Here is a 19,931-nt window from a genome sequence, read left to right on the forward strand (position 1 = left end):
ATCAGAATCATAGGAGAGGAATTAAATCCTCTCCAAATTACAGATTATTGCTCTTTGGAACTCTTTTCTCTTTCTTTACAGAGCAAACCAATACACCACCACTATAAAATTGAAAGGGGATAAAAAAATCTGAAGTTAATGTCTTCTACCCTACTTTTTTTATAAAAAAAAATCATGTGAAATCTCTCGAATCTCCATTACCTGTGTTACATTTCCGGCAAAGCCTGCAAATCACCGGCTTCTAGGAATACCCTTAGCCAAAAGTCCATGTCATCGTTGTCCGAAGCCCCAAAGGAGCCGAAATGCTCGCCTAGAGGACCAGATGCTGGACCTTGTAATGCTGTGAGATCCACCGGTGCAGCACGGCTGTCCATGGATAACACCTCCGACCAGAAACTCTCATCAATCTCTGGGAATTCTTCCGAACAAAAGCTGTCTTCTTTGACAGCCACGCTGTTCGTGTTCTCTCCCGACATTGTATATGAATCGGTAGCCGTGCATGAGAAATCGCTGTATGATTGTTCTTGGGATGCCGGCAGCAGCCTTGGATCATCGAATCTTGGGTGCACCAGAGGTGTATGTTTAAATGCATCAGAATGGGTTTTTATCTTTGGTTCTTGGGCTACCTGGTTCGGCTTCACTCTCTTCTTTAGGCGTGTGTGCCACACATTCTTGATCTCGTTGTCCGTTCGCCCCGGCAATCTCGCGGCAATTGCGGACCATCTATAGATAACATGAAAAGAATTGTGTAAGACTTTTTTGTGGGGCAACAAGAATTGTACAAGACCAATTGCTTGTCAGAAGATGCAAAATTTTTGTGCAATTGGAATTTTTTTTTTTTTATGAAGAGGGAGGCAAAGCCACCCAATCTTTATTAGAAAAATAAAATTTACAAAAACTATTTATAAAGGACATACTCAACAAAACTACAGGTTTGGAGTTTGATGAGCGACCAAATACAAAACAATTTAAGATTTGTGATCTAATGGTGGACTTGCAAAGAAAGATGAATCCTTCTCGCACAAAATATACACCCCAAATTCCTATGTGTATGACAGAGCAAGAAGATAAAATATAATGCTCGAAAGTTTAACGGGCATCTACACCTATTTCTTTTGAAATATTTTAACTTGCAATTTTCGTATTCTCATGAATTATAATTAATTTTATCTTCTGCCACTACTTCTCAGTCAAAATATTTGTTAGCAGGAGAGAACAAATAAAATATTTTCCGGTCAAAATCCTATGGCTATTTGTGTCAGTCATATTTCTTGTTTTTTAAAGGAGATAATACTTTACTTGAACAGGGACAAAAGTGCTGTATTCTATGATTTCTATCTGTAAATATGCCATTGTACAAATTCCACCTTCATTAATAAAATCCGGACGGCAATTTGCCTCTCCTTACATCAAAAGAGATAGAAAGAGAGAAAGATTGAGCTGTACCTGTTCCCGATCATCTCATGCAAGCTGATGATGGTTTCCTCTTCCTCCTTTGTGAAGTTCCCTCGTTTGATATCGGGTCGCAGGTAGTTAATCCACCGAAGCCTACAACTCTTCCCACATCTGGACAAACCTACAGAATTAAAATTAAAAAGGAAAAAAGAAAGGAGCGCTGAGATCCCGTTCATCTCTAACCATAGCTCAAAACACTCACGACTCTAAAGTGACTGAAGTTTTTCAAAGACCTGCTCGCTCTCTATGAAACTCCCTCCTCTCATTCATCAAACCATCAAGGCCTCGAAAACAATTTCATGAATATTTTACGATGGTGTAAATTTCAAATCTTTTCTTAATTATATTTTCTAACGGAGCAAAATCATTTCGTAAGATTCAAGAAAAAAAAAGCTGAAGATACCCATGCATGCATGGAAAAATATTTGCCAAATATCCCTCTCGCCAACCTCTGGACATTCTTCAATCCCTTAGATAAAACCAATCAGAAATTCTGTAAGGTTCTCATCAGCGAGTTCGTAATTACCAGCTTGTTTCGGCAGCGCACGCCAGTTCGCATGGCCGTATCTCTGAATGTAAGTAATCAGTATCTGGTCTTCTTCTGAAGTCCATGGCCCCTTCTTCAGACCCATCTTCTCGCAGCAAGGAGCCCTCACCATCTTCTCTATCTTCGTGAAATCCGAGAGCTTTTGGAAAGAGCAAGAAGCCCCTGTAAGCTTGGAGCTATTTATCCTTGGATCGAACACTACGGTACAAACGTGCTCTAGTTCAAGTTCCGGCAACTTCCTTTGAAGGAGGGTCCCTCCAAACGAGCGTGCGCGCTGTTAATAATGTCTCTGTGGAATTTCTTAACTATTTATTGACACTGGTTTTGGTGGAGGGACAGCCCGGGCCATGGCATTTCTTATCGCAGCAGCCTGGGGAATGGACCAAGTCCGGATGCCGGCGGCGTCCATCATCACTATCGGTGTGCCTCCCCGTTGATCCGGGTAATCCAATCAAAGCACTCATTTGGATATTTTTTAACACTTTTGTTTGCACCAGAACGAAGAAGGATTCAGCCTCAAAATGGTTGAGATGAGGCATAGCGGCCATTTCATTTATTATTTAAATCAATCAAAACAAATCTCGTGCAACGTATTGGCAGATCCAGGTTAAGCTACATCATTCAAATGAAGCATTAACGGTAAAATATCAAGTTAATTGTCTCGGTCAAACTTTGCGTGTAAAGAATCTTGGAAGCAAGTCGAAACTATTGTTATCACCAATCATTTAGACTTGGTCGAACCTACTGGCTTGGGTGGGTTATATAAGTTTGTACTTAAAATTCTTAGATAATTGGACATAGACTAAATCCAAATTCGTGTTTACGTCATGATTAGTTTGGTTCTATCAATCCGCTGGCACCCCTAAATGGACCTAAGCTACGAAGCTGGAAGATCCAATATTATACAATTACGAAAAGTATAAAAGACAATATAATTGCATTAGTTCCTCTTTGTAATCATTTATATACACTACAAAAAAGCAATAAGTACCGGGGAACATGTTCTAAATACAACTAGAATATTCTTTGTTTCTCAAAATACCAAAGTATATATTTTGGGAAAACAATGGTTAGGTTTTGAGTATATGATATTTGAAGTGCCATGAAGAAAAGATACAAGATAAGTGTTCCACAAAATAAAGATCAAGTTAGAAATGGAATTCATACAAAAGGGCGGGGAGGTGTTGGGTTGGAAGTGGGTCATGGAGGATGAGCTAGAATGACGTTCCAAAATAGTTTAAACTTTTGCGGCATAAGCTTGAATGGTCTCATCAATAAAACAATATCTAATATAAATCAATAAACTAGGAGGGTAGGGAGGTTGAAAATTTTGATGGAAGAATTAATAGAGACAATGTAATTGAATGGCAAGCAAGACAATATTGAAATCCATATTTTTTTTCTTCGTTCGCTAGAGAGAAAGGCTTAAGAGCATTCTTTTATGATCGAGATGCATATTATGAATTTCAAGTTGATGTTTTAACCTTGACGTTCTTTTCTTTCTCTTTTTTTTAAAAAAAAATATATATATCTCCACTCTTAGCTTTCTCCTACTCGTCTTAGGTGAAATATCTTATCACTAAACCAGCTAGAGCTTGCTATACCATTTAACATAATGTCGTGAACGGGAGATGAGGCCCAGAAAAAATAGAATTATTTATGATTTTTTATGCTTGTATGGTTGAGGGGTTTAAAAAACACTGGAATGAGTACTTTTCCTGTACTGACGGCTGGTTCTTGTAAAGATATTGGCATCTCCAAGCCCGGGGATTCCAAAACCTAGAACAAAAAAAAATGGTGGTCTGTGCAGGCGACGACGACATGGTCTAATGGTCAGAATAATGTGGGATGGGCCAGGATAGGTTTGGGCCTGTCAATATTTTTTTTTCCTATTGAATAATGTAATGTAACACAAGACGGTGGGAACAATTTTTTTTTTTTTTTTTTTTGTTACTATTTAACAATGTAATGGAACACAAGACATTGATCAATTGGTGGGAATATTTGGGGGCTCAATAGGAGAAACTTTACTGAAGGTAGTCGGAAGCTGCATCACCGTCACCCTTCATTAGTTGTTGCCTTCCTTTTCTGACTTAGCGCTTGTTTTCCTGGCCTTGTCAAAGATTATGACTTGGTTCTTGGTCCAACGGCACTGCCTTATTGGCTAATTTTAACCAAAAATGCCATCAGGATTTTTTGCATGCGCTGTACAGTGTCATGCTTCTCTAAATGGCTGCCATCAAAAGATAGACGGCATCTAAGAACATACATTATATATGATAAGATATATATCATAGGGTGTTCATCTTTTTATGGTGGCCATCTATTGCTGCATAATATTTTATGGTGCAGAGAGCATCTGTGCCCTGGACAAAAAGGTAGAGATCTTTATTTGATATGAAAAGTTTAGTAATATCAGATCGAGGGTGGCGTACAGTGGTCGAAGAAAAGGGTGCTGTAGGCTTGGATTAGAACACGCCTTTGTACTGCTATTTGGTGCCGTGCTTGTCGTGTGGAAGGAGATACATAGGACATTGCAGCTGAGCCCCCTAGTGGCGAAGGGGGAAAACGGCTACTTAATCTTCCTCTCTCTCTCTCTCTCTCTCTCTCTCTCTCTCTCTCTCTCTCTCTCTCTCTGTGAGAGAGAGAGAGAGAGAGAGAGAGAGAGAGATGAATTAGAGGGAGATGAATTATTCAAACAGGTTGAGAGAGAGAGAGAGAGAGAGATAAATTATTCATCATACTGGACAATTTCTGAACTAAGCATCTGTTTTTTCTTCTCTTCGCCAATGTTTTTTTTTAGATTTTGTTGACTGCACACGCACATTTTATATAAGGCGCCATCGAGGGATGAATTATTTAAACAAGTTGAGAGAGAGATGAATTATTCATCATACTGAACGATTTCTGAACTAAGTGTCTGTTCCTTCTTCTTTTTTGCCAACTTTTCTTTTCAAATTTAGTTGGCTGCACATGCACGTTTTGTATAAGGCGCCGTCGTACTTTAAAAAAAAATAGGTTGAGAGAGAGAGAGAGGGCTGAATTATTCAAACAGGTTGAGAGAGAGATGAATTAATCAAACAGGTAGAGAGAGTAAGAGAGAGAGAGACAGATGAATTATTCAAATAGGTTGGATTACGTTTTGCTATCCGATAAAAGGATTGCATAACGTGTATCAGAAAAAAAAAAAGTTTGCATTATGATTATCTTGTGATGCAGATTCCGAGGATGAAAGATAATTTTTTTAATGAGTCTAATGAGTTCCATTATAATTATCATTCAAGATTCATGGAAGACTCTGTTCCAAATTTGAGGGAGTTTCCTTCGGAAGAAATCAAATTTACTCCGCCATTCAAGGGCGAATATGAGAATTTCTACTCACCATTTCTCTGATGGTTCATAGCAGGATTCCGTCGTTAATTGGTGGCCGTGGGGGAGCGGCAAAGAGTCCTTTGGAATGTGTTCTGGGGAAGGAAGTATTGGTCGAGATATAAAGTCTGGTGATTTGTGCGCATATTTCATTGGACTTCCATGATGTGGAAGCACTATAGGTAATTGAAGGCTTGAGTGGCATTTCTGCAGATATGGATCTTTTTTTTTTTTTTGAAGTAAAGGAGCTTTCAAATTCCCATCTAGAACACGAAAAAGGTTGAGTTATGTTTTAAACCACTAGTTGGACGACTTGAGGATGAAAGTTAGAGACATGAACGCATTGGAGATGCAGAAATAGACTGCAAAATCTTGCCAAGAACTGGGTTAATTGGCTAGAATCAAAGCTAGAGACCTGAATGCATTAAGGCTCGTCTTCTTTTGTTCCCTAGAATTGTCGATATTCATCTTTTGACAGTAGATTACTGTAATGGGAGTTTTTTTTTCGTTTTTGGAAAAAAAAGGGAGAGTTGAGGTTACCCCACACCCCCACCCCCCAGATTTCATTATCTAAATGAAGTCAAGTCAAGAGAGGGATTGTAAATAAAAAGAAAAAAAAATCAACAAAGGGATTGTAAATAGTAAGGTCCCTATATAAACACTTAAGATTTTTTGAGCGCTCAACCAATATAAGACTAAAAACACCACTTTATTTAAGTTCTAGGATCATGCTAAAGATCCAAATCTAGTTAAATTTAATCACAAATACACCATGATTAGCCTATGGTCAATCCCAAATGGCCTATATCATAAATATCCTCTAATCTATATGGGCCTGTCCAGATATCATTTATAACGGCCAAGGATCGCTTCCAAAAAGACCTACTAGAAAGGTTATTTGGGTTCGCTAGCTCTAGACTAATATCAAGATCTCTCCAATGCACAACTAATTTAAGACCAAACAAATACTCGGCAGGTCAGGTCTTAAAGTATTTTACGGGTTAGCCATAAAGTCCACCAGCAATCCCATAGTTGTTATGCTTTAGAGATGTGTAACAGAAATATATGTGCAAGTAAAATTTAAATAATATATGTGCAAGTGAAAATTAAGTAGTGTAACACTTTAAAAATGATCTGTCTCAGCTTCAACCATGCCTTGCTCTTGTCAGCTGAGTATATATATTAAATAATAGGCTTTAGGAATGAAAGCACGTGTTCATATTTGAAAATTTTGCAAGTAAACACTTTGACAACCAAACTAATCAAGGATACAGGATTATCTTCTAATATAAAAAGATCTTAAATATTATGAGCATGAAAAGTTCAAAATTCAAAGTCAAAAATGCTTATGTTCATTAGGTCGCACCCTTTTCCTTGGAACAAACACTTGGTAGAGGTTTTGGGTATACATTTGATTGCCTTATCTTTCAACTTAGGAATCCAAAAAAACAAAGATAAGAAGATTGACAAAGTTTATCTCTTGTTTAATTACACTAAATATATACAAAAACAATCTTAAAATGATACATCTCTGGCATGTGCTAAGTGGATACAGATACTCAAATTAGATGTCGCCCCATCAAAAGAAATGGGCCATATAGTTATTTGGAAGTTTGAGGTTGATTACCATTCAGAAGAGTTCATTCAACCTTTTTTAGATCCTATTTGGGATTGCTCTTGGTAGTTGAGTTTTACTTAGTAGAGTCTTTAACAAAAAAAAGTTGTTTGTTGTTTAGAAACTATATTTTCAAAGTGTTGTATGATTTATATATTTATTTGGTAATGAAACTTAGAAAGTGCTTTTTAGCATGATAAAATCACAATATAAAGCATAGCATAATATTGTATAGTATAGCATAATATAATATAATATCATATATTACTACATAATATAATATTATTATAATATTATATTGTATTATATATTATAGTATAACAATATAATGGTATGATATAATAATATATTATTACATATTAACATATTATTACAAAGTAAAATATTATTACAATCTAATATAATATTGTAATATAGTATTATTATAATATAATGTAGTATAATATCATATAGTCTAGTATAATAATATAATAAGAAATGATATGATATAGTTATGCATTATTATATTATTATAATAATATAATATAATAATATAATATGTTAACATGGATATTTTAGTCATTATGAAAATTTAATTAAACCAAAAACAACTTCTTGACCTCCAGGAAGAGCTTTTAGAGGGGGAGCTCTAAAATAGGTGTTTTATCCCAAGTAGATATTTTTCTGTTTAACCAAAAGTTTTCAATTTTTTACCAAACACCAGTAAATGACTCAAAAGTGCATTAGGAGAGTTGGCTTTCCAAAACATGTTCCCAAACAGGGCCTAAGACTTTGTTCGGCGCAAGTTCCTTGAGGTTCCTTCATATTAAGGGCTAATCAACTGCTTATAATTTGAAAGTGCAGTTCTTTCTCCACGATTTGGTGAATTTCTCTATTTTATCTAAGAGGGTGGCTTTGATCTTCAGTCTTGATTCAGCTATAATCTCCATAACATCATTTCAATAATTACTCATGTATTATGCAAAGATTAATTTGCTCACTCAAGTATTGCCATTTCTAACAAAATGAATAAGCCTTCAAACTGATTGTTTCATACAAATTTCATTCATTTGAGAAAGGCTAGCGGTTGCAAATGCTTGTTTCCTTCTTTCTTCTTAACTTGTCATTCAATGTATATCTTAAATCATTGAAGATATACTATTTTCATTGGTCTGAAAGAAGATTTGCTTCATTAAAATTTTGAAGTTTGATCATCTTACACTTGAATTTAGGATCAAGGTCACAAATTTGATCCCAAAGGAGAATATGTCAGAAATTGGATTCCTGAACTTTCAAGAATGCCAACTGAATGGATCCATCACCCATGGGATGCTCCAAGATCTGTAATATAAGCTGCTGGAGTTGAGCTAGGTATTAATTAGCCGAAACCCATCATAGAACTTAACACAACTCTCCAGCGCCTAGATGATGCTGTCACCATGATCTTGGAACTGGATAGAGCTGCAAGAGTTGCAAGATTAAGAGGCACTAATGAAGTTGTGGCTGACAATTTCATTGGTATGAATTATTTGGACATTCCAAAGGTTGTTGTGAAGGTGCATGGTATCTTGCGCAAGTTTATCTCTTGGTCCCATCTACTAATTAGGTGCTCATTTGTCTATAGTTTATGGACAACAATTAAAGTGCAGCTAAATCTGAGAGGATGACCTACCAACATTAGTAATCTGTGGGCCAAATAGAGAAACAGAAAATTCGAACAACTAGTGAGAAAAGTTGCGGATCAGTTGATTGCTGCTGTCTTTGGGAAATATGGAATGAGCAAAATGCTCGAATTTTTTTAAAGAAATCAAGTTCTATTTATTATGTTTTTTAGAAAATTTTATCAACCTTCTTCAATTGGAAGCATTTGTGCTCAGAGAAGTTGCTTGACCCTTATTTCAAACTTGGGAATAACCTCGCAGCATTGGCGTCAAACGTTGAGAGACGCTGTTCTATCTTTTAAAAAAGGCTGACTCACATTAGGATGCAGAGCTTATATAGTTGCACATTCAAAATATAAAGATCCTTCAAAGTACTTATGAGATTGTTAAATTTGTTGAATAGTTTAATAGGTATACTTACAGATCACTATCTTTTGTAAAAGTTTTTTATTATTTTTTTATATATTTTTTTTTTGCAAATCCTTTATAAATAGTTTTTCTGTAAACTCTATTTTTCTAATAAAGGCCGGGTGGCTTTGCCTCCCTCTCCATCAAAAAAAGGTTCATCTCTTGGTCAAAGATTTCCAGGGTGGCTTACAGCCTCCCTTATTATCAAAAAAATGAAAAAAAAAGAGAGAGATCAAAGAGTTCCCTTTGTTCACAATCTAAAGAAGTTCATCCAACAAGGAACTGAAAAATCTAAATGGTGTGAGAGACGGAAACATGTTGACTTAAATAATCACGTGGACATGATAGACACGTCAAAAACGGACGAAGACTCGCGTTCTACAGCAGAAACATCATCTGCTAGGAATGATAGCATCATTGAGAGTATATATGTGGTCCCAAATTCATGTTTTTCTTCATCAGAAGTAAAACCTTCACATGATAGTGGTTCCTTCAACCCACGTAATTCAACTGGATCTCCTTCTGTGTGTCCATGGAAAGAAGAAGATGGCATCGGGGATGAAAAGGCAATCTCGTTTCAGAAATTGATAGGTAGAGCAATAATTAAGCGCACCTTGTTCCAGCTATAATTGCACGAGCAATACGATAAGCACTTTGCCACTTGATTAAATTCTTGTCGAATGCTATCCGGGCAGGCTCAAAACATTTTCCATAACAGTAATTATTTATCGGACTCATCTATCTAATTTAAAATTGTCTAATCAAGACAATGGTTGTGGTTCTCTTCCTTGAGGCAATGGTTGAATATATACATCTCAAGCAATTGTTCTTTGTGTCTACTTCTGTTCTTTGTGCGATATGATTAATTAATGGCTGTTTTTTAAGGAAGGCAACAATGTTGATGCAGCAGCACTAAGGGCTTGAGAGCATGCAAGAAATCTGCTCAACGGCAAACAAATAAGACAGATCACTTCATCTCGTGTTTGTAAGCGATGCCTATTATGTTTTTAATTAGTGATTTTCTTTTATTAAGCTTATATACAAACCACTCTGTATCCCATGCATTCTCTGATTGAAACTGCGGTATGCTGTGAGTGAGATCACGAAGAAGGCCCCATTTCTCAGCTTCCTCCTGTATCTCTGAGTTTGAGATTAGTGCAGGCAACTTAATGACAACAGCTATAGCTCGACCGTCAATATATGGATTTCCGGAGCCCGGTGAAACTTTTGTGCTCCATTCAGCACAGCGACAACCCCCAGCGTTACGGTTTGGACCACATTATTATTATTATTATTATTATTATTATTATTGAACTGGATGAGCAGAGAGCTGGTTGAAACGGGGTGAAGACGGGACTCAATCCGTGTTGGTACCGAAATATATAGTTTTGGTTTCGGAGAAAATTAACCACATAATTTGTAAAGTTGTTGTTCTATTTATCATAGCAATTAGCATGCATGCCTTGCCCTTGAGGAGCATCATTGGAGCTTCAGCGTGGATCTTCAGAAGGTTACAGAAATGGGACTCCGAACGGCCCATGAGAGCCGTCCTTCGGACACTCGGCCCTTTTTGGGCTTGCCACTGCCAGTGATGCTGAAATCAACACTAGGTTCCGAGAACTGAGGCCTGTTAGGAGAAACATCCACCTTCGCCCCTTGGGGTTCCTCGATCTCCGCCTCCTATGCTTCATCAGGCTCCCCGACGTCCGTGCGATACTCTTCTTAATTGGCAGCCGTGGCACACCGGATGGCAGTTCTAGTGATGATGGCTCGAACCACTCGATCTGCAAAGCCTAGCGCACAAATGCCTGGGATGTAGTCCTCCGGCTGAAGGTCATAAACCAGGCCTGGATCATTGGCCGCCGATGGCTTCGCATGTCCGGCGCCCGCGGCGAAGAGGACGTTCTGGTCGGCGGACGTCGTGAACCCTTGCCGTGGCTGGTACGTCACGATCATGGCGGCCCTGACGACCTCGCCTTTCTTCTAGTTGTCGATGTACCCCGTCCCGCACGAGTCACGACAGCGTGAGCTGCGTTTTCTTGATGCCGGGGCGCTAAATACTAATGGAAGGGCGCGCAGCTTCGGCGGTCCTTGATTAAATTGAAAAGATCCAAAGTGTTACAATGTCTTATTTGGGTGCAAAGACATGGATGTTGGATGGTACATGACAGGCGACAACATAGAATGCCGGAGAGGATCAAGCATTGGATTCTTCTCGCTGGTAAGGCGGCTGCAGACATATCGGACTGAATGCTGTCCATGGTGATGAAGGATGGCTACGTGCCTTTGGCATACGCACGGCATGTGAGGGGAAGCTCGGACGTGGTTAAAAGGAGCAAAGGAATTTTGGACATCCATAAAATGAACAAGCGCGAAGATGGTGGACGCTTCTTGTGCATATATGAACAGCTCTTGCCCCGTGGGATGAGAAGTTTGGTAGCAATTTCTAAAGCTTGAACCAATTCCTACGGTGATGGATATTAGCGCAATTATTCACAATCTTTACTTCTCTATTATATTGTTCAATATGTTCACGGATAATATTACTATGAGTTCGAAATAATGTGATGCACGAGGGATGGTAGATCACCATATGAGCTATTATGTGCATGTGTGTGCACATGAAAAATTAGGAGAGATAATTAGTTATTGGATCAAAATTAATGTATAACCTGTTGTTCATTTAAGGATTTAAGGTAGGAGAAGGAATGCTCGGACCATGATCTTTCCTTCCCTCGGTGTTTATTCTCCTTTCTCTTTTCCCAGTAAACCAAGCTTGAATTGACATTAAGTCGAGCTCATCTTGATGACCTTAGTTCCATGTTGAGCTGACTTTCACTAGTTTGATAAGAGTTTGAAATTCAAATTAATTGAGCTCAATCTAGATTATCAAGACAATTGAAATAAGCACTTATTTCTCTTGATTTGAAATCAAATTCACTTGAGCTTGATCAAATGACAAATGAGCTCAGCTTTATCATCAAAGTGAAGCTTTCAAGCCAAGATTGATCAGGCCTCATTAGCCAGGCACCAAGGGCCCGTAGCACACAACAACGCGGAAAAAACATCTCCAAAAAAACCATCAGATGCTTTTTCGTTCCCAAGGATTCAAAAGAACTTAATTTTCATGAAACCCTGAAGTCATTGCCTAAGGCTTCCCATTAAGAAGACTGAGGCAAAAGCATTAACTGGCGAATTACATTTTTTAATTTGGTTAGGAGCATAAGAAGCCACCATCTTCTCCGTCAAGAATCACACCCAGAACCATGAAAATCCCAAGGTAGACAGCAGTTGTTTGGAGAATTCGACAAAACCACGAGCAAGAAAAAGTCCCATTAGCCTAATAAAGATTTCACCATTAGTGTAAACAAACATATAACCTACTGGTTATACTCCATTTCCATTAGAATCCCAAGGTAGACAGCAGTTGTTTGGAGAATTCGACAAAACCACGAGCAAGAGAAAGTCCCATTAGCCTAATAAGGATTTCACCATTAGTGTAAACAAACATATAACCTACTGGTTATACTCCATTTCCATTAGAAAGAGACTCTGGTACGTACTGGCTGGTTGAGGAGGGATTTCCTTTACCTATTTTGAAGGATTGTAAAGAAAACCCCAAAAGATGAAAACAAGATAAAATACTCTGATTACTTCGAGGGAACCAGAACCTCCAATGAAAACACCAAAGTGCTGGGAAAAGATAAGCGTGCTTGTTGTTATTCTCTTCCCTTTTAAATAGGCCACAATACAACTGAAGTTCCCAACAAAATAGGAATAATCTTAACAGCTAGTTGACTAATTCAACTCAACTACAAATCAGAAAATAGTTAACATGAATATCTAGAAATCAGAAAGATTTAAACAGGAAATAACAGAAATTATTTAGAGTCCTAATGACTAGGAATTCTTGAATGTAACAGCTCCTCCCTCCTTAAATTTCGCCCTTGTCCTCAAGGGTAATGTTTGGAAATTGTTTTTTGATGAAATCCCGATCTTCCCAGGTTGCATCAGCAGGAGATAAACCTTTCCAATGAATCAGAACTTCATGCTTCTTGTTTGAGACTCGTCGATCAAGAACTGCTTGCGGTTTTGGAATAATCTTTTCTTCCTCCATGTTTACCAAAGGTAATTGAGATTGCATAGAAACTTTTTCTCCAATTTTCTTCTTGAGAAGAGAGACATGAAATACTGGGTGGATACGTGAACCTGCTGGCAAATCCAGTTTATAAGCCACTGCTCCTATTCTTTGTAAAATCTTAAATGGCCCATAATACTTAGCAGACAACTTGAAGTTCCTTCTCATGGACACAGAGAGCTGCCTATATGGTTGTAATTTCAAATACACCATATCTCCAACTGAAAATTCTCTTTCTCTATGTTTAGAGTCATAGATTTGCTTCATTCTAGACTGTGCCTTTTTTATTTTCTCTCTAAGTTCCTTGATGACGACATCTCTGTCTTTCAACTCTTTATCTACAGCTGCAACCTTGGCTGTTCCTGGAACATAACTTAAAAGAGAGGGAGGGGGTCGTCCATAAACCACTTCAAAAGGTGTTCTGCCAATTGTTGAGTGCCAACTTGTATTATAACAGAACTCTGCCCAGGTTAACCACTTGGTCCAATTCTTAGGCTGAGAACTCGTAAAACATCTCAAGTACATCTCCAATGTGCGATTAACCACCTCACTTTGGCCATCCGTTTGGGGGTGGTAGGAAGAGCTGAAGTTGAAAGATGTACCATTTAGTTGGAATAACTCTTTCCAAAATGCACTTGTGAAAGCTGGATCCCTGTCACACACAATTGAACAAGGCATTCCATGTAAACGGAAAATGTGATCAAAGAAAATTCGAGCTATCCCAACAGCAGTGTATGGATGAACAATAGGGATGAAGTGAGCATATTTTGATAATCTGTCAACAACAACCAATATGGTAGATTTACCATTAGAGAGAGGCAAACCATCAATAAAATCCATAGCTATATCTTCCCATACTTGGTTTGGTACTGGAAGGGGCTGTAGGAGGCCGGCTGGTGCGAGATGCTCCACCTTGTGTTGCTGACCCACATCACAACTTTTAATGAACTCCCTGATGCTCTTCCTCATTCCTTTCCAATAGAAGTTGGACCGAATTCGATGAAGAGTTTTAATGAACCCCTCATGTGTACTTCCATGGAATTGCCCAACTATGTCTGCAATAAGATAAGAGTCCTCTGCAAGATAAATTTTTCCTTTGAAAAATAAGATTCCATCTTGGAACCTCCAAGTTCCCAAAGCTTCACCTTCCTTAACAAGTTGCACAAGCTTCTTGAGAGCAGGATTTGATTGGGTTTCTTCTTTGATTGCCTCAATCCAATTGGGTAATGGCTGAGAAATTGCATGCAAGTCCCCACAATTACTTTCTTTTTCTTCTCTCCTTGATAAAGCATCAGCAGCAACATTTTCCTTTCCTCTCTTGTACTCAATAATAAAATCATAACCCATTAACTTGTAGAGCCACCTCTGTTGAGCCTCTGTTGTAATCCTTTGCCCCCATAAATGCTTTAGACTTTGGTGATCAGTCCGCACAATAAATTGTCTACCCAGTAAATATGGTCTCCACTTTTGTACTGCCAAAATAAGGGCCAAGATTTCCTTCTCATAGGTTGACAAAAAGAGATGCCTCCCTTGAAGTGCGTGGCTATAAAAAGCTATAGGCCGATCTTGCATCAAAATTGCACCAACTCCAGATCCAGAAGCGTCGCACTCTACAAAAATTTTTTTTGAAAAATCTGGTAGAGCTAAAACCGGTGCTCGGACCATTGCTGCCTTGAGTTTTTCAAATGCCTCCTCTGCTTGTGGACTCCACTTGAAAGAATCCTTCTTCAACATCTTCGTCAGGGGACCGGCAATCTTCCCATAATTTTGAATGAATTTACGGTAATAGCCAGTTAACCCAAGGAACCCACGTAGAGCTTTAGGAGATTGGGGTTTTGGCCAAGTCAACATTACTTCAATTTTGTATGGATCCACACCCACCCCTGCACTTGAAATTACATGGCCTAGGTACTTCACTTCCCTTTGGCCAAACTGACATTTTTCTAGCTTCACATACAACTGATTAGACTTTAAAATGGAAAATACAATCTCTAAATGCCTCAAATGTTCAGCCCATGATTTGCTATAAATTAAAATATCATCAAAGAAAACTAAAATAAAATTTCTCAAATAATCTTTGAATACCTCATTCATGAGAGCCTGAAAGGAGGAAGGTGCATTGGTGAGGCCAAAAGGCATCACCAAAAATTCATAATGGCCTTGATGAGTCCGGAAAGCAGTTTTCTCTATATCATCTGGATGTACCCGTATTTGATGATAACCGGAACGTAGATCCAATTTAGAGAAGTACTGTGCACCATATAATTCATCTAAAAGCTCATCAATCACCGGAATTGGATATTCATCTCTAATTGTTATTCGATTCAAGGCTCTGTAGTCTACACACATTCGCCACGAACCGTCTTGTTTTTTCACTAGGATGACTGGAGAAGAATAAGGACTGTTGCTTGGCCGAATAAGTCCAGTAGAAAGCATGTCAGCTACCAACTTCTCTATCTCAGCTTTCTGATAATGAGGATATCGATATGGTTTGACTGAAACAGGCCCTTGACCAACTTGTAGAGGGATCCTATGATCTTGTGCTCTCCTGGGAGGAAGACCCTTTGGTTTTGATAGTACTTCCTTATATTTATCCAAGAGTTGCTGCACGTTAGTGGGAAGTAGAAGTTGAAAGTATTGTGCCTGTGGGCCCCTCATGGCATATAGTTGCAACAGGACTCCATCTTTTCTTTTTCTAGCTACACGTTCCAATTGGAAGTTGTTGACCACCTTATTTTCTGGATTGACAAGCCATGTAAGACCACTTCTTTCCCTCCCATATCAAATTTCATCTGCAACTTAGAGAAATCCCACACAATGGGTCCCAGTGTGCTCAACCACTGAGCCCCTAAAACATTATTGTAACTCCTTGTAATTTTATCGGGACATGAGCACATTTACCTGGACTAGCTATCCTTTCTCCAGAAGCTACCATTACTGCAAGTTGGCCGCTGGAATTAGGCTGCAAACCCACTGCCTTTGCAACCCTTTCACTCACAAAATTATGAGTGCTTCCTGAATCCACAAGCATAATAACTGCCCTATGTCTGAGGCTGCCTTTAACTCGCATTGTCTCATGTGCCCGTGTTCCAGCAATGGCATGCAAGGAAATTTCTGGTGTTTCAACTGGGTGCTCATCACAGCTATCAGTTTCCATTTCTACATCTTCATCACTATCTTCCAAACATGCTTGAATCAGGAACAACTTCTTGCAGCGATGCCCGGGGCCAAACTTTTCATTGCATCTGAAACAAAGCCCTTTTCTCCTTCGCTCATTTAACTCTTCAGTAGTCATCTTCTTCATGGGAATTGAGGATGAAGGTGCCGCAACTATATTGCGAGAAAGAGAACCACCCTTCGGAACAAGTGAAGTGGCCTTTCGGCGGGAGAGATCTCTTGCTTCATATAAACGAGCCAACCCAATGGCTGAAGACAAGGTGGTGGGTCTGTTAGCCTGCACATCAGTGCGAATCGCATCACATAGGCCACTAACAAAGCAGCTCACCTGTCTATTTTGTGGCATAGGCCTAGCTTTAGCAAGCAACTTCTCAAAGCTTGTTTGATATTCTGCTATCGTACCAGTTTGCCTTAATTTAGTGAGCTCTCCAAAGAAATCAAAGAACTGATTAGGACCATACCTAGAATGAAGTCCCTCTTTGAACTGTTCCCAAGTGATAACCCCCATCTCTTGTTTAAGCAATTGGTACCAAAGTTGTGCCTCACCTTCAAGATGAAAAGATGCTAGAGAGACACGATCGGCACTTGGTATCTCATGAATTTGAAAGAATTGTTCAGCTCTAGACACCCAACTCGTCGGGTCTTCTGCTCCATTGAAGTGGGGAAAGTCTAACCTCACTGTTTTGGGTAAGAACAAACTGATAGAATTCTTATGTTGAAAGCCACCACCACTATTGGAATGCTCCTCATGAATTCGCATGGAATTCTCAGCAACTTCATTTGTGGATTGACTCACCAGCTGGTCCATACGAGCACTAAGGTTGCCAAACATCTCCATCATTTGGTTGAAGATTTCCCTCTGTCCAGTTGAAAGTGACTCCAAGGACTTTTCTAGCTTCTCCACTCTTTGATCCATAGCCAGGCTCTGATACCACTTTGGTACGTACTGGCTGGTTGAGGAGGGATTTCCTTTACCTATTTTGAAGGATTGTAAAGAAAACCCCAAAAGATGAAAACAAGATAAAATACTCTGATTACTTCGAGGGAACCAGAACCTCCAATGAAAACACCAAAGTGCTGGGAAAAGATAAGCGTGCTTGTTGTTATTCTCTTCCCTTTTAAATAGGCCACAATACAACTGAAGTTCCCAACAAAATAGGAATAATCTTAACAGCTAGTTGACTAATTCAACTCAATTACAAATCAGAAAATAGTTAACATGAATATCTAGAAATCAGAAAGATTTAAACAGGAAATAACAGAAATTATTTAGAGTCCTAATGACTAGGAATTCTTGAATGTAACAGACTCTATGTCCAAACTTTGGATAACTACAACCAACTTGAATTTTATATATATATATATATAGTATCCTTTCATTTAGGAGATTGCTATTGCAGCTCACTAGGCTCAACTGCTAACGGCAAGCCCAACCCAATCAATTAACGGGCTACAGTAATCAAAACCAGCCCAGTCCGGGCCACTAGCGTTAGCCCAAGCACCTCAAAAGCGTGCTGGCCCAACTTATTAACGCACCCAAATAATAAGAATAAAATAATCCCCACTAGCGCCCTTTTGAAGTCAAAAGGGCCGTTGACTTTTGTTGCAGCCGTGACAAATCCTTCACGATGGGAACCCAGCCTATAACACCTTCGTTCAATAAAATGAGGTCATTCTTTATGCCCAACCTATATATCCTCCTCCAAGAAAATGAGGAATGTGAGACAACGAACGCATGGACCAACAGCATACAATGATGTCACAACAGTAGAAGTAACACAAGGAGATTGCCGAATTGATAAGGGGAAAAATAGCAAGAGAGAAGATGGGAAAAAGGAGAGTTAATATCACGTTTGTCCTCGGTCAACCAGCTACCATTCTCTGGGTGCAAGCAATTCGTTACAATTCCCTCAAAAATGAAAAAAAAAATCCAACTCACTACAAGCTTGACCATTTTTTTACACTCGAGTGAACATTGCCCCCCCCCCCCCCCCTTTTTTTTTTCTTTTTGCTAAAGCGGTTATTTCATACATCACGGGTACGAATACATCCTAAGAAGTCAGAATACAAAATGTCCCGAAGTGCACCGGGCATCACTCTCTCCCCAGCCCATAAGGTACCTCCTGAGTGGCTCGCTACATACGCAGCCACCCAGTCGGCCACCCCATTGGCCTCACGATATACATGCTTGGCCTGAAATGTAACCCCCTCTCCCACCATCATCCAAATGTCTCGAAGCAAGGGATGAACACATCCATGACTACCCGGGCCCCTACGGATCCAGCTAATCACCGTGGCCGAATCACCCTCCAGAAAAACCGAGCTCGCTCGGAGTACCTGCCACGCATAAGACAGGCCCATCTATGCCGCTCGCAGCTCTGCCCCTGGAATAGAAATATCAAAAATCTGATGGCCCCCTGCTGCCACCACATCAAAACTCGGGCCCCTAACAACAAATCCGGCCCCTCCCCTCCTACCTCCATCCATGACAGAGCCATCAAAATTGACCTTGAGGAAACTCGAGGGTGGGGGCTCCCAGGTAAAGAATACCCTGTGTGGAGCTGCCGAAGTAATATAGGAACCCCAGATGTCCCGAGCTATCAAAGGTCGATGAGCTGGCTCTACCTGAACAATCTCTGCAGCCTGAGCGCTGGCCCGCTCCATCACAAAACGTAGGAATAGCCGACGCTCACCAAACACTCGGGCGTTCCTGGCCAGCCATATCTGGTACGCTGTATAAGACGCCCTGATAGCTAAACCCCGCATCTGAGGTACACTAGCCCACAACCGAACCTCCTCCAGGAAGAGATCTCTCCCACTCCAGGTGTCCCCCAGGATCCCAGTCAGACTCCAAACACCTCTCACCCATACGCAGTGGAATAGAACATGATCCACCGACTCCTCCACCCCACAATCTGGACATGAGGGGGAAAGGCTCATACCTCGTCTACACAGCACTGAGCATGTCGGCAACCGCTCCCAGGCCACCTTCCACAGGAAGAGAGCAACCCTCTGGTGTAGCCCAAACCTCCACACCCAGCCGCAATCTATGCCCGGCTGTGAGCCTGGCTGAAGGAGCCTGGCAACCTCTCCGATCCCAACGCTCGCTCGAGAGATAGTGCTCCAGATCCTGACATCTGGACCTGCTGATCCCGGAAGGGGAATCGATCAAACCCGCTCTACTAGGTGCTCTCCAAACAGCTGGCCCAGCCTGTCACCATCCCACTCTGCCACTCCCGACCGGAGAAGATCAGAAACTCGGAGTCCCTCCCCCACCTCAATGCTGATAGTCGTCGGCCTAGTCTCAAAGGAACTGCATCCACCCATGGGTCCTCCATCACATCAACACTTCGTCCGTCGCCGATCAACCACCTCGAATGCACCAGGGCCATAGGCACATACCTCCCAATCTCTCGCCACATAAAGGATCTCCTCCGCCGGCCTATCGCCTGGCCCTCGAGACCCGCTCAGCCATACCTGGCTTCATAACCTGGCTCCAGTGACCGTGCGGCTCCAGGACAAGCTGTACCGCCCTCCGTGCCAAGAGAGCCTCACGTCGCACCAAGAGTGACTGCACCCCCA

At 40.2% G+C, this 19,931-nt stretch overlaps 1 protein-coding gene across 1 annotated transcript; it reads right to left on the reverse strand.

The window, feature by feature from the left end:
- Positions 1–11: 11 nt before the first annotated feature.
- Positions 12–2,270, reverse strand: LOC103704008 (transcription factor MYB30-like). The gene is made up of 3 exons (XM_008787120.5): positions 1,982–2,270; positions 1,447–1,576; positions 12–723 (listed from the first exon to the last, which is right to left on the reverse strand). The coding sequence occupies exons 1-3, from the start codon at positions 2,112–2,114 to the stop codon at positions 207–209; spliced, it is 780 nt and encodes a 259-aa protein (XP_008785342.4). The 5' UTR covers positions 2,115–2,270; the 3' UTR covers positions 12–206.
- Between the last annotated feature and the right edge of the window lie 17,661 nt (positions 2,271–19,931).

Source organism: Phoenix dactylifera, chromosome 6 (genome assembly GCF_051530095.1).
Source record: "Phoenix dactylifera cultivar Ajwa chromosome 6, Ajwa_hap1_PhDact_Kaust_v1.1, whole genome shotgun sequence".
Lineage (NCBI taxonomy): Eukaryota > Viridiplantae > Streptophyta > Magnoliopsida > Arecales > Arecaceae > Phoenix > Phoenix dactylifera.

Coding starts and splice junctions, on each gene's coding strand:
- LOC103704008 (XM_008787120.5), bottom strand. CDS start 2,114: ATGGTGAGGGCTCCTTGCTGCGAGAAGATGGGTCTGAAGAAGGGGCCA. Junction 1,577..1,981: donor TGCGCTGCCGAAACAAGCTG/GTAATTACGAAC, acceptor TTAATTCTGTAG/GTTTGTCCAGATGTGGGAAG. Junction 724..1,446: donor CATGAGATGATCGGGAACAG/GTACAGCTCAAT, acceptor TGTTATCTATAG/ATGGTCCGCAATTGCCGCGA.